Source organism: Eucyclogobius newberryi, unplaced genomic scaffold, assembly GCF_026437365.1.
Source record: "Eucyclogobius newberryi isolate DKJ021-1_F unplaced genomic scaffold, fEucNew1.0.hap1 SCAF_2, whole genome shotgun sequence".
NCBI classification, from domain to species: domain Eukaryota; kingdom Metazoa; phylum Chordata; class Actinopteri; order Gobiiformes; family Gobiidae; genus Eucyclogobius; species Eucyclogobius newberryi.
The window spans coordinates 5,222,646-5,249,290 of record NW_027315834.1 but is presented as its reverse complement, the minus strand read 5'-3'; the positions used below and the strand labels follow the sequence as shown (position 1 = coordinate 5,249,290).

The 26,645-nt window shown below is 40.2% G+C and overlaps 1 protein-coding gene across 1 annotated transcript in view; it reads left to right on the top strand.

Annotated features, from left to right (window-relative positions):
- exoc4 (exocyst complex component 4) overlaps positions 1-26,645 on the top strand; it is a 217,828-nt gene that overhangs the window by 168,686 nt on the left and 22,497 nt on the right. The window contains exons 17-19 of the mRNA XM_072453575.1: positions 10,303-10,447; positions 14,909-15,087; positions 16,002-16,161. Coding sequence (XP_072309676.1) covers positions 10,303-10,447; positions 14,909-15,087; positions 16,002-16,161 — 484 coding nt within the window. The remainder of the gene's footprint in view (positions 1-10,302; positions 10,448-14,908; positions 15,088-16,001; positions 16,162-26,645) is intronic.

The following is a 26,645-nucleotide window of genomic DNA, read 5'->3' as shown; positions in this document are numbered from 1 at the left end:
TTTTCTTCTAGCTAGAGTCATTTGATAATGTTTGAGTCAATGGATGCTGTACCTTAACCAGTGTTGGGTAGCGTTACTTTTAAAAGTAACTTAACTAGACCCCTTAACTTACCTCGTTACTGCCCTGGTTACGTTACGGCGCAACTTTGTTATAAAAGCAACACGTTAGAGTACTTACTTGTATAAGATATCAACAACAAAAAGTATACGCGTTTGACTGAGCTTTATTTATTTTTATGTTGACAATGCAACGCCACACAATAACACTTGTAGGCATGTCCTCAAGCAATGAAAAACATCATTAAAACAACATGAGTGGATTGAAAAGGGCATCGACGCACAACAACAGAACATACTTGTTTTAGGCCTTTAGTTTATTTAAATCAAACTCCCCACGTCGCTGTTACTCTACATTTAATTCTCAATCCTACAAAATAATAGTTTTAACGAAGGAGGAGTTTTTCAAAACGTACATCTGAACATGTTTTTCTCTTTTTGCGTGAGGACATGCTCACAACACGCCGAGTGTTTAATGTTTAATTTAATTAAGGATTTGAAAACACCCCGGCCAAATATTTTTTGGGTACGGGGGCCGACTAGGCGAAATACGAGTAGCTTCGGCATTCTCTGACATGCACATTTTCACTTGTAAACAGTAAACTGTCATGGCGCGGACCATGGCGGACTATTGTCAAACGCTTCCTGACCCAATTTAATGATAATATTCCCTTTTTTTCTAAGATTTATTAATAAAATGACCCCGTCACTCAAAAATGCCCGTCCACATTTCAAAATACCCCATCCAAAATACGGGAAGACGGGCCCCTATCTAAAAGCCTGTGTTACGCTCTTTACTCTAAAAAAGTAATTTGAGTACTCTGACTTTGACATCTTTTTTTCACAAAAAAAGCGTGCCGATACTTGTAAAATGTTGAAAAACACTATCCTAGATTATAACTCAATACCATTAAAAAAGCTTAATATGTTTTCTTTATCTTATATCTATTACATATTGATGACAGGAGTGGTAAGTAGTTGCCAGTGTGAGATAAGCTAGTATGTTTCCCTGTGAAGGCTACACCTAATCTCTGTGTATGTGAATCTTTCACTGATCTCTTCTTCCCTTAATGTTTGCCACCCTCGTCTTCTGCAGATGGCAAGCAACAGACGTCTCTTAGATGGGATCTGAAAATAATTGGATAAGCTCACCCAGCCTTGTACACATACACACATACCTCCACAGCGTGCACATTTAATCATGCATACACAAACAACTTATAAATAAGAAATGGCTGTAATCCAGTTTTGAGGAGCAGAAAGGAGAAGAGAAAGCTAAAAAAAAACGCAAAGGAAGTTGTCAGTCAGGACCAATGAGCTGATGGCTTTGGCCCGTCTCTCCCTGACTCTAATGGCGGCCCCCATGCTGTGGCGCTTTCCCTCGTATCATCAAAGTGTAAGGACAGAGAGAAAGAGGGTGAGTTTCTGTGTCTGGTTGCGCCTGTACAATATTATATTTTCAGAATATGTGACACTTGTGGACACGCACACCCACAGAGAGATCCAACAGTTTGCGTCAGCCCCTTTTTCATACCTTTGCAGAGACAAAGTGCAAAGCGTAGGTGAGAAAATGTGAAGGTAACACCGACTTGCACAGTGTAAGGCTAATGCTATACATATATTCAGTGTAGTAAGTCTTTTTTTTTTTTTTCTCTTTAAAAATCCTGACTATGGGGGGATTGCATGTTCTTTTTGTGTCGTAAGAGAGTGCTCCGTTTCCTTCATCCACCTAAAATGTGCAGTTCTCCAGCTTGGTATTCCTGATCAAACCTCCTTCAAAAACCTCAAACTAGAAACATTTTAGCCCTATTCATGCATAGTTCCCATGAAATTTACATTCACCGTAATTTACCATTTACTATTAGTGGAAGAAGAAGGGTTTAGAATTTTAACCAGATAAACTTCATTGTTCAGGGACAGTTGATGGACAGCTGATCGCATAATAAACAGGTGAAGGTGAATCTTTGTCAGTCATAGAAGCGTGTGTTTGCAACTACTCGAAGACTCGGGACAGCATGGGCTGATATCGAGGAAAGTGCTGCGCTGCTGTATCCGATGTGAAGATGGCAACTGTTGAAAACGTCACCACGGCGCGACGGTTGCCACGGGAATAGAAGTGATCACCGGCAGTTTTACGGCTTTATTTAGATATTGGCCGACCCAGCACTAACCCCCGGGACTTTACTAGGACTTGACCCGAGATATTGCCGGATCAAAAATACAGGGAATTCAGTTACAGTTATGTCCCTGCTCTGGCAAAATGTCAGGTGAATTCCCATGTCAGGTTTTATGTGTGAATGAGGCTTTTAACTACCAAAGTCCATGCACTCTTCTGGGCATTTTCAACACCTTCTCATGATAATCATTTCCTCAAACTGTATCAGCTTTTAAACTCTTGTTGATGTTGTCAGCATGCTTCCAATTCTAACACACTTTAATAAATCACATAAATCGCCTCCTGCTATTTTCAGATTACTGCTGTAAACAGGATAGGTAACAGCCGACTAGCATTAGCGCTGGCTCCTGGATCCATTAATGATGAAACCGAGGAAGATAAACAAACATCATCTGAACACAATTAAATCAAGTTATTACTGTCATTATACTGGGCTCCCCTGGGAAATCGATGTGGATTCTCCTGTTAAAACAATTCTGCTGCTTGTTCCCATGGCTCATTGAATTGGATTATTATTGATAACATCCATAAAAAGATGTAATCATTTGCCAATAAGGATCAAATTGCTAGCACCTCTACTGATTATATTCATGTAGAAAAATATTGGTTGACTCATGAAAAAATACATAAACAAATAAAAAGATAATGTATGAAGATCCAAGGCTCCCCATTTCATTTTATTCTTTATTTGATCCCTGAGGGGAAACTCTAGCACAGCCTGCAGTTTAAAAACATTCACATACAAAACATCACAGTATTTAGCAGAATATAGTTAAATTAAAAATAGTACAATTATGTTAGGTTAAGTAAAGGTAAAGTGCAACAGTGACAAGGCCAATAGCTGTGGGGATTAAAGAGCTTTTTAGTCTATTGGTCCTTCATGTGGGCACGGTGTAGCTCCTGCCAGAGGGCAGGGCCTTGAACTGTGAGTGCAGTGGGTGAACATGATCTGCCAGAATCATCCTGGCTTTGGTCATCGACCTTGTTTTAAACACGTCCAGGAAATCAGTGCATTGAGTCGTAATGATTTTACCACATTCACAATGCTATGTAGATGGCCACGATTATTCAGGTTGATCATCAGGTTGTTCATGAAAACACAATCAACATTATACATTTTTTGTATAAAGAGCATCCTTTGATGTGCTTTTCTGCACACTGCATTGACCTGGGATACAAAGGTCAACTTGTTGTCTATTTGGGTGCACAAATATACCTGTATTCCTGCACAATTACTACAGGCTTTCCCTTCTGTAACAACTAGCCTGCCTTCTGGAAATACTGATCGCTTGAGCTCTGCCTGAGGGGTGCCAGAGATTGCAGTGGCTCCCCAAAGATTTATCTGGTCAGACAAGTCTGTCCTGCACCTTTGTGAATTTTCTTTAGAAATGCAGTTCTGGAAACAGGCAAATATAGTAAATGAACAAATCAAAATCAAATATTCACATTCTAAACACTATAATATCAGAGATTCATTTCCACTATTTCATCACTTATACTGAAATTCAGGTCTGTTTCAGCTTCATTTACTTCACTGGAGCAGCCCATCACGGCACCTTTAATTATGCAGATCCAGCCCCTGAGTCTCGTTCATTCATGTTTTATCATCTGCTCAAATGTGAGCGCTGAGCAGCTCTAGACTCTTTTATTTCACTACATTTGGAGTAGAAGTTGCTGTTTTTTTAGCCAAAGGATCCCTCACCCCTGCTGTCCCTCTACTGTCCCCTCTACCCCACTGATATGCACCCCGACACACACACCTACGTGCGCACACACACCTACACTTACACCTACACACACGCACGCACCTACACACACACACCTACGCACGCACACACACACATACCTATACACAGGCATGCACCTACACACACACCTACGCACACACACACACACACCTATACACACCTACACACACACACACACGCACACACACACACATACACACACACACACGTACACATGCACGTACACACACACACAGGAGGAGGAGGAGGCGCCAGGGACAATGCACGAGGAGCCATTGCCACTGCGTACCTGGTGTTACTGTACAAACATTTCAATTTCCATACTAAGGAGAATGCTTGACTCTCAATATCGAGTTCTAATTACTGCGTTCTGATAAAACTCCAGATCATTCTAAAACTGGTCAGGAAAGATAAAATTCTGTCTATATCATTTGTTTTAAAATTGATACTTGTTCAAATGAGTATGGTTTCAATAGATATAAATGAGTATTATTTTAGATACTTTTGACAGTTCTAATCCATAGACAGATGAGAGGGAATTGATGATACAGTCTCACTCCTGAAAACCTGTCCTGTCCCATCCCAATCCTGTTCCAATCAATCGATAGCAACATTTACTTGTGCCTGGGATCCAGAATACACACTTTTGTCCAGTTGTCACCACTCCTTCTGTCATGCCTTGAGCCAAACCCTGGCAGTGAAATCAGGTATGTTTTTGTGACGGATGTGAATATAAGCAGCTCATTTGTCAGCTATCATTTGGAACAAAAGCAAACTTCTCTCCTTTGCTCATTGATTCTACAGAAATCACTGTGAGTTTTTTCTCTTTTCAGCCTATCAACGATAATGATATCATTCTGGATTTTCCAGGCAAGTGACCCGCAGCAATCCCAGAAATGTCAGTCTCCATCGGTAACCACTGCAGTAGAAAACTTTTAACCAGTATGTATGGTGGCAGAGTAGTTAGCTTCCTCACAGCACTGTAAGAAAGGTTTATACAACATGTGGTGCCTCAGGTTTCCCCATTGAGTGAAAGCGACTAATCCTCTAGCTAAGTACTCCTCACCAAGATCCCATCCCTACTACTATTATTATTACTTTGTACATACTGGGTATGTGGTTAAGTTAACTTGTATACTTTCTTTTACATTGAATTACTGTATTGTTTCTATGTTCCACAATGTAATATTACCACACAAAGAACATGAGTCTCTTGAGTCTATAGTCTGTTATCTAACTTTGAGCTCCTGTGCACAGTGTTCATTCCAACCCTAAGTCCCTCCCTGCACCTCTCAGATCTGTGTGTACATTTTTAATAAGAACTCCATCTTCTCCTTTATCTCTGTGCCAGGCTGATGGACAGGCTGTCACTGATGTCACCTCACTGTCTGCGTCATGTTTGCTTTGCTGAATGGAAAGCGGTGACACGTGTCTCTCTATTGTTTGTCTAAGCTAATAGTCTCTTATCTTATCTGGAGTTAATTTAAGATGCGTAATGAAAAAGCAGAATAATCAGAGCTAAATAATTGGCTGTTACTTCACAAAGGGGCCCATCTTCCACTGAGACAAATAGTAAAATGTTAAATGTCGAATATTCTGTAATAGCTGTAGCAAGCGTGTTCAAACTTAATTGTATATAATGTTACTGCTGTGTAAACCCGGGGGCTGAAACGAATAATCGACTAATTAAAAAAATAAAAATAAATAACAGTTGTATTTTGATACCAATACTTAATACTGGTCTAACGTTGTGGGTGAACACATTTCAATAAATATATGTATAAAAAAGGGGTTTCAAATAGGCTCTAAAGCATTGATTTTAAAGTGTACAGTGAGGTATTGTCTGGTGCACCTTGGAAAGAAATTCAATTACATTATTTCATAAGGGTGCGAGATATTGACAGAAATCTTTATATCTTTTTGCAGTATTCCGATAACAATAATCCGACAACGTTGTGTAAATCCAGCAGAAACGCCTCAAAACTTGTCTTTAAATTGTATTGGTTGAGGTTTGATTATCAAACAAATGTGAAATGTGCATTCAACACAAAAAAATAAGACGTTCTGCCTTAAAATATTAATTAGTATTGATGTTTCCACAACAGTATCAACACTTTACAATACTTTGATATATCGCTACACCCAGCCCTATTACAGACTAATACACAAAAACATTTTATAACAAAAACTGCGGCATTACTGAATCAAAATGAGAGAAAAATAATAATAAAGTATTTCACATTTTCATCAATAATAGACTTTATGGCTCTATATTCTCTTTCTAGAAGCCTTCGTTCCCCATAGTTCTGCCTTTATTTGGTTGATAATGTTTTTTAAAAGTTTCAGTGTGCAATAGAAATAATCATTTGATGAGTTGACTAATCAAAAAATAATCACTGACTAATCGAGTACTAAATCAATGCTTAGTTACAGCCCTTATAGACCATATTGCTGTAACATTATACTTTAATACAGCAATAGATCTAGATATCTAAGCTGGAGTGGATGTTCGAACACATGTCTGTATAATGTGTGTGAGCGTGTGACCTTCAGAAGGGCAGGAAGAGTAACTGGGGATCTGCCTCTGACTAGGGCACATCGATCTGGACCCAGCCTTTCTCCTGGTCCTCTTTAGATTTTCCCTACACACACATAAACACACAAACTCGCACACGCTCACACCTTCGCCTCATTGAACAAATAGACTTACATATGACTGACGGGGCCAATTTCTCTCCCTTTCCTCCCAGTGTTAATTTATGGCCATTGATCCGCAGTGGCCGGAGTTTACACCCATCACGCTCGCCGGCTCCTATTGTGGAGTGTACAATGCCGTCTCAGCACAAATAAAGAGAGGGCTTGTACAATAGGGGTTTGGAAAAGACTAACGGCCGTGAAGAAGTTACACAAATGAGTTCTAGGTGTGTGTTTTGATCAACACTGGAAAACGACACGCGAAAATGGAAAAAGGCCCTATTATCTCTGGGTGCAGTCTGAACGTACTTCCCGTGTTAGTGTGGGTTCTCTCTGGGTTCTCCCGCTTCCTCCCACCATCCAAACACATGCATGTGTTGGGTAACCTGACAAATTTCTCCTGGTGGTTATCTGCAAGCTGGCCCCTGTCCAGGGTTTACCACCGAAAGCCGAAAGTCACTGGGATAGGCTCCAGGCACCCACAACCCCTAATGGGAGCAAGTGGTAGAATATGAACAAACTGGACTGGACTCATAACACAGACGCACTGTACAGGAAGAGCCAGAGTCGGCTCTACCTCCTGAGGAGACTCAGGTCTTTTGGAGTGACAGGGCCACTCCTGAAGACCTTCTACGACTCTGTGGTGGCATCAGCCCTCCTGTACGGTGTGGCCTGCTGGAGCAGCATCATCACAGAGAGGGAGAGGAAGAGGCTGGACAGAGTCATCAAGAAGTCCAGCTCCGTCCTGGGCTGTGCTCTGGACTCGGTGCAGGAGGTGGGGGACAGAAGGGTCCTGGCTAGATTCACATCTATGCTTGACCATGAGTGTTGCCCCCTGCAGGACACTCTGTCCACTCTGGAGAGCAGCTTCAGTGAGAGACTGATCCACCCTCGCTGTGTGAAGGAGAGGTTTTGCAGGTCTTTCCTTCCTGCTGCTGTCAGACTTTATAACAAACACTGTTAGTCCTACTGTGCAATTACTGTCGTGATTCATGTGCAATTACTGTGCAATTCATGTGCAATTACTGTCGTGACACATATTCATTTGCAATTACTGTCGTGATCACATGCAATGGTATTTATTTATTATTTATTTTTTATCTTTATTATTTTCCCCCTCCATCCCTTGTTGGGAAATGGGAAGTTTTGTCTATGGGAGTTTTTGTTTATAAGAGATCTTCTACTGAGAGTGTTTTTCAAACTTGCTATAAGTGATCTGTTCGTTTCTTCTGTATCTACCTCTGTATCTACCTGCGTTGCATCAATGAAATTTCCCCATGTGGGACAATAAAGGAATATCTTATCTTATCTTATGAACGAATAATTACTTAATATCCTAATAATATTGATCAAGTATTAATTTCTGATAACTAAAGTAACTAATGTACAGATACCTGCTGTACAGTACTTTTACTTTTTACTTTGTTACCTTCCACTGCTGCCATATTGTAAAAGCTTTGTGACAAATTCAGACTGCAGCAAACTGTCTGGATCTCATTATCAAGTATTTTTAGCAATTCGGCTTCTCTTCTCCATCTGAAAAAGCCACTGCAAAGTTGTGCCTGCAAATGTGATAAGATATTATGGATATGCAGCCGTGAGTTCGAATCCCGACTCTGACAGTTTGCTGCATATCCTCTTTTCTCTTATCCCCGTTTCACGCTAAACTGTCCTGTCTAATTAAGCCTTCAGGCCAATAAATGGGACAGGTTATGGATTTGAAGACATACCTCCTACCTCAAAATAAAACATTATTAACAAGTATTTTACCTGTACTGCTTGTAAACAACATATTTAAATTATATTCAGTTTATATATACCCTTTGCTGTACAGTTTGAGAACACTCTTTGGGACAGTGTTTATTTAGGTGTGTTGTCTTTGCCTGTGCTCTCATTATGTCACTGGGAAATGCCAAACGGACACGAGAAAATGGAGGATATCTACTCAAACTGGGCCCACTAAGTTGAGCTAAACATAGAAGAGTCGTTTACTATGTGGCAGAAAAGTGTAGCATAAGTGGTGCTACACAGAAATAGTCGGTGGAGGTAAAAAACACGCTAAATAATGGATCTGAATTGGTGCAGAAGTGCTCAGCAAACACTTTTATAGCGTCTGTAACATGGAGCGACTGGACCCAGGCCGGTAATCAAAGTCCTGCTGCTGCTTGTGTGCCCTCCTCGGTGCGGCGCGCAAGCAATTCCCAAAATATAGAACTGTAATTTTAGAGCCTGCAGAAGTGCTGCTGTAATGTATGTGATGTGGCTGATATTTTTGTATAACCTATACTTTCAATATAAATGACCAAGCATGCAGTATTATTACGTCGGTACATGTTGGACCACCTCTTTAACCTGTCACCATTTCACGTACTTTATAGTTCCATTTTTGAAGGATACTAATAGACTTGGTCAGGGGTGAAATGCTCAGTTTGGTCTAGGGGGGTCCAAAAATTGATGGAAATTATAACGCCTTTAAAGCCTTAAATGGTTTTGTAAAAATACAACATTGTTAATATGATTAATATTAGAATACTAATATAAGTATTTGCCCTTTAAACAGTCAAAATGTTTTCAGAAATCAAATCAGTTCATTTACAAATAAAGTGCAATCATGTTTGAACAAAATAAACAGTATAACAATATGAGAAATTATTCAACAATGAATTGGTGTATCATGTCACATTAACACACTCTTATGTATGTAACCCTATTTTCTTTTTCTTTTTCTTTTTTTTATTTTTTTATTTAATTGAAGAGTTCTATCTTAACAGAACACAAATAAAATCACATCGGAGCACAAGTCACACCAGCCAAAAAATGCATAATAGAGAAGAAAAAACATATAAGTCATCTCACTTCCCAATTTTGACAACTTGGTGACACTTCTGTGAATTTGCCGCCTTATGAATCAAAGAACACATCATTTGCCTGTGGCTTCATCATTTTGAATGCCAAAGTAATTACCCTATGTGTATTTAAATCCCTCTGTATTGTTTCTACATTTTACATAACTTTTAAAGGTCTGAAATATAGTATTCTCGACTTCCACCAGAAAGTCATTTTCAAGTTGACGTAAATGGTTTGAGCAGCAGCATTGATACTCTTCTGAGCTCAAATCAGCCTTGCCCAATGAGGGGGAGATACCCTTGTTTACACGTTTTACTGTCGGTGTCACTCTTACAGCTTGTGTTGTTAAGGCCTATTGTACCTCATGAGCATTTCACTGGTTTGATTTCTGCCAAGATGTTATGAGGCTATTGTAGACTGAGGGGAGGTTGTATCTCAGCGCTCCATTGTTATTTAAAGAAGGGTTTTCTTCCTTAATAAAAATTGCCTCCTTCATGCCTCTTTCACACATCCTTTCTCCCTGCTTACGTTTTTTACTTCACTGTCTTAAAACGTGTGAGTTGTGGCTTTAAGATGCAAATTGCACAGCAGATTGTAAGCCTGAATTTGAGTGCCTTTGATATTGATACAGTCTTGGCAGCAAAGGTTGTCTGGTCTCTGCAGCAATGAATATGGCAGAGATACATTGCATTACTTGCTTTTCGTATGAGGATGAACTTTCCATTTGCTTTAAAGTGTCCTTGTTTGTGCTTCATTAAGCCCTTGTCTCTTCCGCTTCAGGTGGTTCCTCTGGCTCTATGGACAGCCATGTGGTCGGGGAGAGTGAGCGCAGTCGGGAGCAGATCCTTCAGACTCTGAGTGACCTGACACAAGCCTTCCAGGACATCTCTGACCGCTGCCTCCTGGTGCTGCACCTGGAAGTCAGGTAAAGGAACCAAGTCGACTCTGGGATCAAAAATGGTTATTATTTGTATATTTTTATGTATTTGATTGATTTTTATTTATTTATTTAATGTACTTTTTTGCTAACTTAACACCAATAGAATAGCAGCAGTAACTGTATTAGCAGTGAGATACTTATGAGTAAATGGTTATTGCTGGATGTACTCCATTCGTGTTAAAGTAGGTATGTCACAATTATTGACAATAAATAATAGCTGTAACGATATTTTGGGGAGGCTCTTTTTTTTTTCTTTGCACATTTTTGGTTATTTTAATGTAAAACAAAAACAACTGAGCTTTAGAGACTCAAACAAGTAACTAGTGTTTTATTCACCTTTATATTTGTTGCAGCTTAGGTTTATTTCTGCAGCTTTAGAGTTATTGTGTCAGTGGCATAAAGTGGTTTCAATATTAACGTTTATCATGATATTTAGATGTATCGCACTTCAGAATTTGTCACTGTGACAAGACTATATGAATATTAAACACTGTTGATGCCAAGTTTCCAGATTACGGCCATTTTTGTTTGGAACATTTTAAGCTTCGGCAACATTTGTTTTTCTTGTTTTAATGGTGCACTATGTAAATGTTCAGGTGGAATGGTATTCAACGGCTTCTCTCATTAAGATGTTTTTGCCTTGCCGGGAATGTCCCACAGGATGGCATTTTACTAAATCAGTAACACCACCAAGTCATGTTACAAGTCATGCAAACGAAAAAAACAAATTGTGGCTTTACTCCGAACTAGACAAGGCTTGTGCGCATGCTCCACGGCCCACGCTGACGTATGACCCCGGAACAAAATGACGAAGACATGCTATTGTAGCCCTCCAACAGCATACGGCGTTCTTCTCTGCCTCTTGAAATCACCATGAACACCAGGGTTAGTTAGTTTATCTGCACAATAACTAACGCGGACATTACATACGAGATGAACAAAGCTGTACGACTATCCATCTTGCTGTTGTTCAAAAATGCGCATGACAGTTGTTTATATGTGATGCAAAAGGTCAACCGGAATGGGGGGGGGCGTATTAGTCTGCTGAAACGACGCATATCGCCACCTAGTGTTAGGATGACAACACGTTCTTGACAGAGTTTCGTCAAGACGTCAAAACAGTTTTTTTTCGTAATCATTTAAACACACTGAGTTGTGTGGCGAGGCGACCCTGCTCACAGTAAGAATGCTTTTTCAAAGTGTAAAAACACCTGCAATCAAATAAATGCAAAATGGATATGTTTAATGCCACACTACCGAACATTCTAGGCAGCACAATAACAACTCTATGGAGACAGGGAGACACCGGATGCAACGCCAGAAAAATAACATAGTTTTCCATTAAGAAAAATTAAATGGGGGTATTTCATGGTCTTAATCCAAAACCATATAAAATATAATGTGATTTTGGTTTGTGTTTGTTTTATTGGTTTCATGAAATTTTCAGGTTAGCACATAATAAACTCCACTACAGTCATTTTTTTATTCACCCAACCAGTGAGGCCAGACCCTTTCCCCATTACTGTACATGCTATAGATTTTTTTTATGTCAGCAGTTTTTATCATCTGACCTTTGACTCTAAACTATATTATTGCTGCACCTCTGCATTTTTCCATCGCTCCATAAAAGGTTAATTTCTGTCTGGACATAAGGAGTCAATAGCCTCATAATTCGACAGTCACGGGGGCAGCAATGTGAGGGGTATAAAATGCGACGGGTGAATGGCTTTTCCCCTGAAGCCAAAGCACCACAGCAACAACACGGCCATTCTCTGAGCCTCAATCTCACTTTGGTCTATTGCATTTCAGTCATTTGTCGCACTTATTCCCTTTTAACTACTTTACTTCATTTCCACAACCACCACCACCACCACCACTTGAACTCGGCCTCTCATCTCTCTTTCCTTCCCTTCCTCTTCTCACTTGCTTCCTTTCCCTCCTTCGCTCCCGCTTACCCCCAATTCTCTTAATTTCTTGCTCTCTATGATCTTTGTTTGTCTTTGTTTCTCCCTCTCTTTCCAACCCGTCTCTCTGCCTCTTCTTTTCTTTCGCCTTCCCTTATTCATTTTGCACTTTTCCTCATACCCTTCCCAACTTTCTCTCCTCTTCTTCTGTCTCTTTACCTGCCTTAAGCCGGGTGTCCACTGAAAGAGTTCTGTTTGTGGGGAAAAGCTTTACTCTTGGCAGTCTGACCAAAGATAAGCTGCGATTCACAGTATTTCAAGTCTGTCTGATGTTTTGGAATCTTGGTCGCTGAGTGAGTCTTCATCTTGCGTCTACAATGAATCTGTGTCAAACATGTGACCACCAGTAAACACAAACATGTGACCACCAGTAAACACAAACATGTGACCACCAGTAAACACAAACATGTGACCAACAGTAAATGTAGTTAATGCAAACATGTGACCAACAGTATAGACAAACATGTGTCAGAAGTAAACATGTTACCGCCAGTAAACACAAACATGTGAGCAACAGTAAACACAAACATGTGAGCAACAGTAAACACAAACATGTGAGCAACAGTAAACACAAACATGTGAGCAACAGTAAACACAAACATGTGAGCAACAGTGAACGCAAACATGTGAGCAACAGTGAACGCAAACGTGAGCAACAGTGAACGCAAACATGTGAGCAACAGTGAACGCAAACGTGAGCAACAGTGAACGCAAACATGTGACCAACAGTAAACACACACATTCGAGCAACAGTAAACACACACATTCGAGCAACAGTAAACACAAACATGTGAGCAACAGTAAACACAAACATGTGAGCAACAGTGAACGCAAACATGTGAGCAACAGTGAACGCAAACGTGAGCAACAGTGAACGCAAACATGTGAGCAACAGTGAACGCAAACGTGAGCAACAGTGAACGCAAACATGTGAGCAACAGTGAACGCAAACATGTGACCAACAGTAAACACACACATTCGAGCAACAGTAAACACACACATTCGAGCAACAGTAAACACAAACATGTGACCAACAGTAAACACACACATTCGAGCAACAGTAAACACAAACATGTGAGCAACAGTAAACACAAATATGTGAGCAACATTAAATGTAGTAAATGCAAACATGTGACCACCAGTATGGGCACACATGTGTCAGAAGTAAACATGTGAGCAACAGTAACGGCAAACATGTGAGCACTATTAAATGTAGTAAAGGCAAACATGTGTCAGAAGTAAACATGTGACCTCTAGTAAACACAAACATGTGAGCAACAGTAAACACAAACATGTGAGCGCAAGTAAACGTATTAAACACAAACATTTGACAGACGCAAACATATGACCAACAGTAAACTGTTTGTGACCATTTACCATTTCGCTTTCATTTTTAAACTTTTACCAATTCAAAAATACAGCTAGTATGTAGCGCTAGTCTCAGCTAACTGGTACAGCCCGCTGGCTTTACCACACAGCACCTACAGCCTAATATTCGCTCAGACAAACTTTGGTCAACACTATGTGATAGTGTGAATATGTATCTGATTTTGAATTCTTCACATCTTGTAGTGTGACTTCCAGATGGGAAAAAAAGTAGACAGATTACTCCCTCTGTCCCTTTTTCTCTCGCCCATTCTCCCCTCTCTTTCTCCCTCCACCCTTTCCTTGTTTCACTCTTTTTCTCATGCTTTCCCCCAAATTTCCTCTGCTTTCATTTCGCTCTCTTTCTCCTCCCCATTCTTTCTTTCTTGCTCTCTTCCTCATGGCTTCATTTAGTTGCGACCACTATCAGGAGAAATTCACTAGACGGTTGGAGTCAATGGAGTGTAACATATAGCTCGACATCAGCCTAGGGGAGTTTCTTTTTTCTACTGAAATCATAAACAAAATTGCATAAGCTACACAATGCTCTGCGGGGGAAAGAGGTAGTATACACGGGGGGACCAGAACAGGAGCAGAGATGATGGAGGGCTATTAGAGATTCTAGGGGGAGGAAGTTCATGGTGTGGTAAATTAACTTCAGTTTGGCAGTTGAAAGCATATGAAAAGTTGGAAGAAAGAGAGTTACAAGTTCAAAATATGTATTCAAATGGTTACTATTATTTTGTTAATCTATAGAAAAATAAACAGTTTGACAAGATTGTTTTTGTTTTTTTTAACATATTCTAATTAATAATTGATTTGTGTGACTGTTGTCAAACCGGGAAATGTCCTGGTTCAGTCCCGGTTTGATTTGCGGTTTAGTCCTTAGCGTTCATCTAAAACTGGAGCCAATTTTAAAACATACAAGTCAACGAAACTTAATGAAACCTTTTTGTAATTGATATGCCTCTTGAAATTATTACAATAATCAATTGCCTTTTACTCTTGTAAGTCCGAGTCGCTTGAATGTGTTGTGGTTCTCAGTCTAAAAAGAACACTATTAATAGCCAATTATACTACTACATGTTGACAGTATTGATTTGATTCTCTTTTCCAGGGTCCATTGCTTTCATTACCTAATCCCACTGGCCAAACAGGGGAATTATGCCATTGTGGCTAATGTGGAGAGCATGGACTATGACCCTCTAGTGGTGAAACTCAACAAAGACATCTCAGCCATCGAGGAGGCCATGGGAGCAGCGCTGCAGCAGCACAAGTTCCAATACATCTTTGAAGGTAAAAAAAAACAGTTCAGCTGAAGTTTTTTCTTTTCCTCCATTCTGGATATTATAGCATTTAACTATGTGTAATTCACATCACGAAGATGCAAGAAACAGTTCTTAGTACTGTTTTATCCAGTTGGGACGGCTCAATGGTTAAAGCAGTCTGAGAGGAGGGTGAGAGGATGTTTTTTTTCTTGGACGAAGATCTATCGTTGTGTCCTTGGGCAAGGCGCGTCACACATCTTGCTTAGTATGACAGTGGTGAGGAAGTGGCTCAGATTGGTCGCCTCGCTTCTGTCAGTCTGCCCCAAGCCAGATGTGGCTACAGAAGTAGCTCATCACCGTCAGTGTAGCTCATTAAGAGGCTTGGACAAGCCTGTTAAGTGCAGATGAAGTGTAAGGCATTATTATTATTGCGACACTCTCAGAGTAATTGTTCTTTTAAACTTCTTTACTATTTCAGTTCTAGATCAGTGGTTTTACATTTTGACACCTATGCAGCTATAAGCAGAAAAGTTATACATTCTGTTTTTATCTACTATTGCCATGATAAATATTTCAAATAGTATGACTACTACAACTACCGGTACTCACTTTCAACACCATTATTACGACTACAACTACTACTACTTCAACTACAATCAAACCTAAATAAAAACATCCACAATAGGCAAATCCACCAGAGAAGGAAATCCTGACCAAACCTGGATCTGGACAAGGCTCCCTGGGCCCACTTCTCCTAATGCCCCAGTCCAAATGAGAGGGATCAATGAAGCATACTTAAACTAACTACTACCACTAATACTAATGCCACAACCACTTACTATTACTATTGCTGCCAGTTCAACAAACCGTGAAAGCTTGCACTTCACTCCATGCGCTGCTACTTTTACTGCTACAATAACATATATACTTTTCTGTCTGCAGGCCTGGGCCATCTGATCTCGTGTATCCTGATAAACGGGGCGCAGTACTTTAAACGCATCAGTGAGTCCGGCATTAAGAAAATGTGTCGGAACATCTTTGTCCTGCAGCAAAACCTCACCAACATCACCATGTCCCGAGAGGCGGACCTCGACTTCGCCAGGTCAGAACTCTCTTAATCCCCGCAGTTAAACCATCTAACTCAAGGGCAAAATGTACTCACTAAAGTAAGTCTCTCAAAGCAGTAGCAGTAGTTTGAATGTGCTACTGGCAATGTGCTGCAGTCTTGGTTTGGAATGTAATAGCTTTGTAGAGAGAATGCCATGGATTTAGCATCAAAAGAAATATAGACTAATAAAGAAGTGTCTATGTTACAAGTGGAATAGCAGCCAAAATGTACAGCTCAAAGAAGAGTTGGTAATCTCCTTGGTCACAATAGTCAACAAAATGATTATTTGTGTGACATATTCCGTGCAATATTGGCTCATTTAAGCAGAAAGTACTGCTGCTCTACTATCTCTACGTACCTACAGGGATTACTACACACTGACAACATTTACATGCACAGAGAAATCCAAGTGAACTAAACAACCAAACTCAATTTGTCTTTGCCCCAAAAACCTGTTAGACCACTCATGGACATCTAGTAATTTATCATCGGCACGAAAGTTGTCTAGCTATAATTTCTTTAAAAACAAAAAAAAAACATTAATGATTTTTATTATTGCCACTGCTTCACACTATACATCATAGCTATTGCATGTTCAATGTACTAAATCTGAATTATTGACTGCATTGACCACCAGACTATGACCCCCATATGACGCCCCCTGTTGAAAAAAAGGTTTGGACCCCCATCTGCATGTGCTGAAGAACTGCTTGAATACCGGTGTGTTTTTAAATACTTTTCAAACCTGGTCTTGGTGATAAAACTTCTGACATTCAAAATTCTTTTTCTCTCTCACAACATAAAACAGCGTCCATATGTTGTGAATCTGCGGGGGATAATTGCTGTAATATTTCTCTGAGTGCAGCAGATCAAGTGCCAAATTTACAGCCTAATAAAGCTATTAAATCAGTGGTTTGGCAGGCCCGGCTTCAAATTGTGCGTTTTTATTTGAGCTATTAAGCAAGTGTCGCTCAGTTTACCCCATAGACACATAGAGACTCTGTTCCCAAATTCAGTCACAGTTATGTCAGTGCGCTGGCCGGACAGATGGGGAAGCAGACTGTCAACCGCGCCGTGTGCCAGTGCGCTCCAGTCCACTTTTGATGTCATGTCCTCCATTTTTCTCTTTTGTATTTGGTGAAGCTACTACACTGCAAACAAGATCTACATGATTCGAACTTACTTTAATTCAAGAATGTCAATAATTTTATAGGTTTTATTTACTATTACTATTACTACTATTTTAGTGTAATTGATACAATGTTAATGGGAGAGACTGTGATTTAGTCATTTCTAATCATCAGGAGTTTTTATTTATTTATAGGAGATCTTCTACTGAAAGTGTTTTTCAGACTTCCTATAAGTGATCTGTTCTTCTGTATCTACCTCTGTATCTACCTGCGTTGCACCAATGAAATTTCCCCATGTGGGACAATAAAGGAATATCTTATCTTATCTTATTTTGGGGTCAAAAACTCGGATATGTGGTGGTAGACAGTGCCTCTGGATTGGCATACCGGGGTTGTGGTTCCTCCCTGGTAAGGTCTACTGCAGGGCACTGAAGAGGAGAATCCAACCAATAGTGGAACCTCAGATTCAGGAGGAGCAGTGTGGTTTTCGTACTGGTCATGGAAAACTGGACCTCAGCTCTATACTCTCCATCGGGTACTTAAGGGCTCATGGGAATTCGCCAAACCAATCCACATTTGCTTTGTGGATCTGAAAAATAATTCTATGTCCCTCGCCATGTCCTGCATTGATTTCTTATCATCCAGCCTTACTTTCAATACTTCACTTATTTTTCAGACTGAAAAATGATCTTATAAGCAGTCATTAAGGTCTTAACACCAGTGAAGAATTCTACATCACAAAAGTGTTTAATTTAAACTGGTCAAAGCTACTCAAATCCATATAGTCTGAACTCAAGTCATTTGAATCAAGGCAAGATATTCCATTTTAACAGTGTAGTGGCTGCAGCCCTGTGCTGTCCAGCTCCTCACAGTCGTGCTGGACTCCAGACTACCATATCTGTGTAGAAAATGAAAGGAGATGCAGCCAGAGAGAACAAGAGATGTGGATGACAAAAAGTATTTGTTGTGTTTTTTTCTTACGGTGTTTCAGAAGTTTGTGTCCTTGACTGAAGAGAATATGTGAGAAGTGGAGTGTTAAAAAGAATAGAGTAGGAAGAGAGGCCTAAGGGAAAGACTGGAAAACGCAGTGAAAAGAAACAGCTCAAAACATCTTTGTGCTGCAGAAATAAAATAACTTTAAATGGCTTTGTTCAAATGCAGCATTTTGTCGATGTTTGTGAACATCAGACTTCAGAATACTATTGAAGAATGAAGACAAAATGTGAATGATTCTTTTATGCTTTATACCATTTGGTAATCTTATTTTAACATAATTTACTCCTTGGTATTTTCCATCTGGAGTTGCCATAGGAAACTAATTTGTCCATTGTGCATTCATTTGCATATTGGTTTGCATTTAATGTCAGTGTTTGTTTGCTTACCTACAACAGCATTGCAAAACAAAAGGGTTACATATTCTGTTAAAATAGTTTGATACGGTTAATGGTTAATCTCAGACTTGATGCTATTGTAGGCTACTTTATGGTTTGTATGTATTTTCACTTTTCACTCACTTAAAATTGTGGTACCTGACAAGGTATTTGGTATTAAACTTTGTCTAACTAGTTCTTAGCTCTCACAAATATCCCTGAAACATTGTTAATTTTCACATGAAAAGTGCATGGCTTCGGCCTGGAGACACTCAAATGACTATGCAATAGAAGGTGATGAATGATAATTGACAACTATATATGAAAACAAATATAATATAAGTTTGGTGCTTAGACCTTGACAGGGAGGTAAAAATAATACCTGAAAGAAAAATTTACTCGGAAAAGGTGGTGCTGGGGTGGAGGAGGGCGGCATGAGCTGGACTGCTGAATGGTGTCGAGGAGGGCAGAGCTTAAAACAAAAAGTTGAGCGGTGATTGGCAGTTGTGACGGTACTGCACAGGTGAGACTACGCTTTAGCTTCACTTAAGAGTAGCTTTTTTCAGACGGCAAAATGAAACTTGGGCAGTCCCCGTAAGCACAGCCAATCAGGGCACAGCTTTCGACTCCTACTTCCAGGTTGATGAGAAATCAAATACTTTATTGATAGCCACAGTCTACGCACAGTGGTCTAATTTTGTCTCAAATACAGGATATTCTTTGTGGGAAAACACATAATGTACTCATTTACAACAACTAAAGTCAGATACCACATTTTAAAGCCGATTAACCAATTTCTCATACCCACATTGACCTTTGTACGAATCTCCAAAAGGTTGTAATCTAAGTGCATTCTTTCTTGACTGAGAACTGTTGCTAGTTGGTATAAAAATCAGTTCACCTTTGTTTTTGTCAACAGTCGTATTGGCTGGTTTCTCTTTGGCTTGTTGAGGATGAACCGAACAAGCCAAAACTGAAATGCCTTGAACTGTAGTGAACGCGAAGGACCATTGATTAGTGTGTGTGTTTTTTCCCCTTTTGTGTCGCCTCTGATTTTGTCCAAACACCGGCGATGGCTCGGCTCTGGACACGCCTTCTCTCTGATTAAGACTCGCTCATGTTGATTGGGAATTGTAGAGCCGTTGTTTACTCGTGCATGGATTTCTCTTTGTAAATTTACCCAGAGGTTGCTTTACAGTGTAAGAATGTCCAGGTTTTTGGAGTAATAGATGTCACAGTTTGTAATAAGCAGGACTTTCAGAGGCAACAAAATCTTATTTAAAAGCAATCTCTACTGCTATAAACAATGGATGACTTTTAGGTTGCTGAGATTTTTGAAAACCCTAAAAGAACTCATCACACCATTATTTTATTAGTTATTTTAGCCAGATTACAGAATTCAATTTTCTTTTACGATCATTAGCTGTTTTATTTAGTTTACTGCTGGTCAAGTTTTAACCCATTAGACTGTGTTAATCAAGGTGAATACACTTGTCTTTGCTGATTGTGCTGGTATTTTTATATCAAAGGGTCAATGTTGACTTAAAGGAGACATTGAATGGTTTATTTCAAGTACTTAGTATTAAAGTAAAGATAAGCTGATGATCATTTTACATTTTGTTCATTGTAAGCTTTAATAGTGATCTAAAACTGCTTAATAGAAACAGGTACATAGGGGGTTGATGAAAACAGGAATTTTCTGAGCTCTCAAGCCTCAGTTGTAGAATAAAACAGGAATCAATCAAAATCCAACTTTGAGTAAACTAATAACTAATAAACTTGATTTTGCATCATATGCCCCATTTAACTAGAACTACTAGCAATAAGTAAACTAAAGTTACCTTTTGATAAAAATGTATTTATTTAACATTGATTGGAGAAGTTACATTTGCACATGTGGTCAGGAGGAGATGAAAGGATAGCTTGCATGGATAATGAGACACAAGAAGAACTAAACAGAAATGCAGTCTGAGAATTGAAACCGTAAACACCACGTTAGGGTTTGAGTTAGGGTCTGGCTTTAATCAAGTTAGAGTTTGGGACATAAAAAGATCCACATTGTTCCCTCATCAAAACACACCTTGAGTTGTATTTAGCTTCATTCACGCGTCTTTGATGAATCCTGTTCTTCTTCTTTGGTGGTATCCAAGCGTTACATTACAGCCACCCACTTAAGTTATACCTTTTTTTTTTCTTTTTCTTTTTTAGTCCTCTTCTTTTGAGCCTCTAAAACACTTCCTGTTTTGTGACATCATAGGTAGAGCTCTGAGATCTCCTTTGCACCTACATAAATCATCGCCAGACTTGCTCTGAGCGTTTCTGCCAAGAAATTGCGTTAATTACTACAGCATGCCTGCATTAATGTGTCGAAGGAAAGCTAGGTTTGTTTATCTAGCCTTTGTAATTCCCTCTGCTGCCTGTAGACTATGTGGGAAACGTAAACAAAACATGAGATGCCAAAGCAAGAACATGTTTACCCTTAAAAAAAATATACAAATAATGCATATTTGTTGTTTAAGACCTACAAAATAAACGGTGATATTTTTTTAACTAACCACCATTTGGGAAACATGAGAAATGTTTCCTGGAATGAGAAAAGGACATACTTTCAGATTCCCCCCCACACTTGCTTGTGTTCAGTAAGGGAATTTGCAGGAAGGGGCAGCTACAAGGGCGCAGTAATAATCATTGATCTGAGTTAAAATTAAAGGAGAGGCCAGGTAACCAGCTCTGCAGATCCTTTACTCTCTCTCTCCTCTGTTTCACTCGCTCCCACCCTTTCTGTCTCCTTTCTCTCCAGGGGAAATGTGGAGAAACGGTGCCACCCGCTGGTACAGAGCAGAACTGGGAATCCAAAAAGTTCCAAAAAGTGGACATTTGATTGTATTTATGTACTTAGTCAAGATAATACGATTTCTAAAATATTTGAGGAATTGTTGAATTATTCTTTATTATGTACGCAATTTTTAATTTCCCGGTGTGAAACGGGATGAGAGAGAAGGGAGGACATGCAGTAAATTGTCTGAGTCGGGATTCGAACCCACAACACTGCTGCTGGCTGCATACATACTATTTCATACTAGTTCATAATATTTTAAAGTATTCATTTCTTAAGACAATGACAATGCAGCTTGAATAAAAGACCAAAATACATCCATCCATCCATTTTCTACCGCTTATTCCCTTTCGGGGTCGCGGGTGACTGGAGCCTATCCCAGTGACTTCGGGCCTTAGGCGGGGTACATCCTGGACAGTGGCCAACTCATCGCAGGGTTAACACAGAGACATGGACATTACAAACAATTATTCACTCTCACATTCATTCACTAGGGCCAATTTAGAGTCACCAATTTTACCTAACACATGCATGTCATTGGACGGTGGGAGGAAGCCGGAGAACCCAGAGAGAACCCACGGTAACACGGGGAGAACATGCAGACTCCACCCAGAGAGATCATGTGATGTTGGTCTGGTCCGGGAATCTAACCCATGATCTAAAATACATTATAACCTAAATACTGTCCAAATTGTTTTTACGGTAATCTTGATCTAATAAGTTGGACCGCAACTAATTATTCTTTTAGTTGTCAACTAGTCAGTGATTATTTGAGATTTTCAAAATACATTATCAAACACAAAAGGTTGATAAGGTTGACTGAAGGCTTCTAGATCGAGAATAATTACAAAAAAACGGATGAAAATCTGAAATAGTTATACATTATATTAATTAGTATATTACCCTTCTCGACTCTAAATTCAAAGCATTTTAACTACAGTACAATCCTTGTTTTACAGTGGCTGTGGTTGCACTCAAAATCTAAAGTTTATCTAAGCAGCAAAATCTGATGCAAGTTGATTTCTGTTCATGTCCGTTCTGATTACTTACATCACATTTGACGGATTGCGTGTCATTTGCTAACCTTAAAATCAGATTATGTTCCGATTCTGCATGTAAACATAGCCACTGTTTAGTTGCACATAGAGGTGTATTACGCCTGCTGTAAACTTGTTTGTTCAGTACAGACAGGTCCTCCTTTCTTTCTGTCTGTTAGTGTTTGGCAGGAGACATGGCCCAGAGTCAAGGTCACGGTCACATTCACAAAACATGCACATGCACCATCTGCTGACGGAGGTTCAGTGTGCTTCTGCTGAACCAGTGTGTGTCTGCTCCTGTCGTTACACACACCCTGCATTGCTCCATCACTACATTCATCTGAGCAATATATCGTCTACAAGAACATCTCCATATACTGCGGTTGCTTCAAAGAGCTAAAGGTCTAGAAGAACTAAAAGGCTAGTAAAAGAATATAAATCTATTTGCAATGTTTAAAAAAGGTGTGCATTTAATGGTTATTGGATTGAATAATAGATAAAGTGACAGATATTTAGACGTGTTTGATGGCAGAAGGAGGTTCTGGTCCGGATGGACCGTAGCCTCCTGCCTGAGGGGAGAGGCTCGAATAGTCCGTGTCCAGTTTGAGAGGGTCAGCTGTGATCCGACCTGCACGTCGACAGAGCCCTGGAGACGTACAGGTCCTGCAGAGATGGAAGTCTGCAGCCGATCACCTTCTCAGCAGAGTGCACAATGCGCTGTAGTCTCTGTTTGTTCCTAGCTGTGGCTCCAGCGTACCACACGATGATGGAGGAGGTGAGGATGGACTAAATGATGGCCGTGTAGAACTGCACCATCATCTGTGGTACATCATCAGTACATCCTCTGCTGGGCCTTCTTGATGTGGGAGCTGATGGGGGGCTCCCACTTGAGGTCCTCAACAAATGGATTTAAAGGCATGTTGAACCTGCTCATTTATTGTGACAAAGGTCCATTTTCCCACACGTATTTGTCTCTTCACACTAAAGCATCTGCATACTAATGATCGGCCTGAAGGATATTGTAATGTTATCTGCAGACCTTCTACTGTCCCTCTGTTTATGTTTACTTCTATTCAGGCACAGATCTGATCAACAGATGAAGCTGTTGCTAAGTCTTTTATCTCAGAAAGCCCTAAATTCTCAGAGAAACTTAAGTGTTGCCTGGCAACAATTTCTAATTTTACACCATAACACCGTAACCAACCTGGCAAGAGCCCCAAAATAATTAACTGTCACAACAGATTGTTTGCAGTGATTTTTTTCGTTGTTCCAAGGCAATTTAAGTTTTGCTCAAACTTCTACTTGTTTGGTTAAGGTGAAAAGGGCCAGTATAACTGGATTATGACTAAGGACTTTGATTTGTTTTAACCTGTTACAATATGTGTGTAATAGAAGTAATAAGTAACAATAATAATCTCTTTCATTGTCCAAAAACAAAAGTGGTCACAGAAAAAAAGGTGCTATAATATTTTGTATTTAATAATATAAAAGATATATATAATATTAAAAGATTTATTTCCATCCAGTGTTATTTTTCACCAGTTAATAATAATAATAATAACTTTTATTTATATAGCGCTTTTCAGTGACCCAAAGACGCTGAACATAATAAAAAAGGTGGGGTATTTACAGACAGGGGGGGACAACACGTACAATACACATTAATATACAGATAAAATGAACAAGACAGAAGAAGTAGAGAGAAAAAGATGGGGATGTAACAGGGGGTAGAAGAGTAGGCAATGGGGTAGAGGAGGCTAGGGGTAGGGGAGGTCATAGGCTTGGGTGAAGAGGTATGTTTTGAGGCGGGATTTGAATGTTGTGAGTGAGGGAGAGTGGGACGGGGGGGGAGGGAGCTCCAGAGTCGGGGTGCTGTTCGGGAGAATGCTCTGTCGCCAAAAGTTTTGAGTCGGGATGTTGGTGCAGTCAGGGTGAGAGAGGAGGAGGATCGGAGAGCTCGGGAGGGTCGGTGGGGGATGAGGAGGTCAGACAGGTAGGGGGGGGCAAGGTGGTGAAGAGCTTTGAAGGTGAGGAGGAGTATTTTAAAGTTTATGCGCTGCTTGATGGGGAGCCAGTGGAGAGAGCGGAGTTGATCTTGTATTGATGATGGAGAGAGTGACCACGTCCCAAAAACTCTGACTTGGGTTCAGATCTGTAGTAGATCAGTTTTGATGCCAATGATTTGACCCTTCTCAAACATACTGACATCTCTTCCATGACAACGGGATTTGTCTTTCCACATGGTTGTTTCAGAGATGAGAAGGCACTCAGTGTGTGTGTGTGTGTGCGTGTGTGCGTGTGCGTGTGCTCCACCCAGAGAGATCATGTGATGTTGGTCTGGTCCGGGGCAAGAGCGCTAACCGCCTTTGGCACCGTGCACCCCCTTAAAGGGCACATATTACGCAAAATTTACTTATTTGTGCTTTTAATCATGTTATTACTTGGTTCCCTCGTCAAAAACATATCTGGAGTAGCATTTAGCTTAATTCATGCTAGTCTGAAGCCTTCTGGTTAAAAATCCTCCCCTCTGCAGCTCTGTGATAACTGACGTAGCTCTGACGTAGGTCTTACATGGCTCTGATGTGGCGCTGACGTGGCTCTGACGTGGCTCTGAGAATCCTCTGTTGTTTTTAAGTTCATAAATCATCTCCAGACTATCTCTGTGCTTTTCTGTAGTCTTATCAATATCGGTACAACTGCATGCTGAGACCAGGAAATACCACCAGGCCACATAAGTTGGGAACTGGAGTGGCGGCGTCATTGCATGGGGGGTAAAAGGTACTCAAGAGCATGTTTAAAGGTTCAAATAATTCATAAACCCTTTAAAGGTACACTATGCAATTAAAAAGGTTTTATAGCTAACAAAATACTTACTCTTACTATTACTATTATTCTTTCCACAGAGCTGACCTGTTACTCTTATGGCTCTTGTTGTTTTGTGGCGCCCCCTGCTTTCCTTCATGGAGTTATTTTAAAGCCCTACTGTGGGACATTCCAGGCAAAAAGACAAAGTGACAACCTCTAACATGCAAAGCCACGGACTGTACTTCTGTGTGAGCCCTGTAGACAGTTTGCAGCGCTGTCAGCAGAGCCCCACTCTCCTAACAACGGTCTAACTGTGTTCAGCTCATAGCCCTCGCTTTCCTTGCACATAATACGCTGCGCTGAAGATGGTAAACAGGTCTTGTGTGTTGTATGCTCGTGTCCAGATGACAGGCCGAGCTTCTGCAGACACGAAGGTAATGAGTAAAGTTGATCCATTTCTCTTGAGCTTGTGATAAAAAAAAAAACTAAAAAATATGTTTTGTGTTTAGCTTTGCCTTCGGTGCTGTCACTGCTTGGGGCTCACGTCTGCCTCTCCTGAAGTTCCTGTCACCGCGCGTCTGCCGTTTTATCTCTCCACACTCACTTTGGCTGTGTTATTTCTTCATTTTCCACTGCTTGTCATAGCGAGTTTATGCTATAAAATCTGTGCACAGCTTGGATCAGATAAAAAAACAGTGTATTTACTGATCAGACAAAAACAAATATTAGAGATTGACCATGCAAAATTTACTTTTTTGTGCTTTTAACCCTATTCTAACATTGTTCCCTTATCAAAAACTTGGCATTAGTAGCATTTAGCTTCATTCACGCTAATTTGAGAAATCCTGGTTAGAAAATCCTCTCCCTTCTGACCATTTAAAACCACTCGGTTCAGAATCTACACAATGGCTTGAAAGAAACATAGCAGTCAAACTTTTCTATAGATTTTGAAGTTGATAGCAGCCACCTCTGATTTAATTTAAAGTTTTTTATAGTTACAAATTGCTCTTTATGGTCTCCTACATTTGCATGAGACAGTCTTTGCTGACATTTCCCTTTTGTGCATATACAGTCTGTTTCTGTCCACGCCTCTTGCAGCCTGATGATGCGTCTCTCTCCTGATGAGCAGTGAACATGCCTGTCTACAATGTGTGTGGGTGTGTGTGTGGGTGTAGGTGTGTGTGGGTGCAGGTGCGTGTGTGTGGGTGTGGGTGTGTGTGCGCTCTTTGCTGATGAAGCGGGAGTGTGTGTCCCTGCAGACCTTTGCTCATTACCAGAGCAGAGACAAATGCTGCCGCTG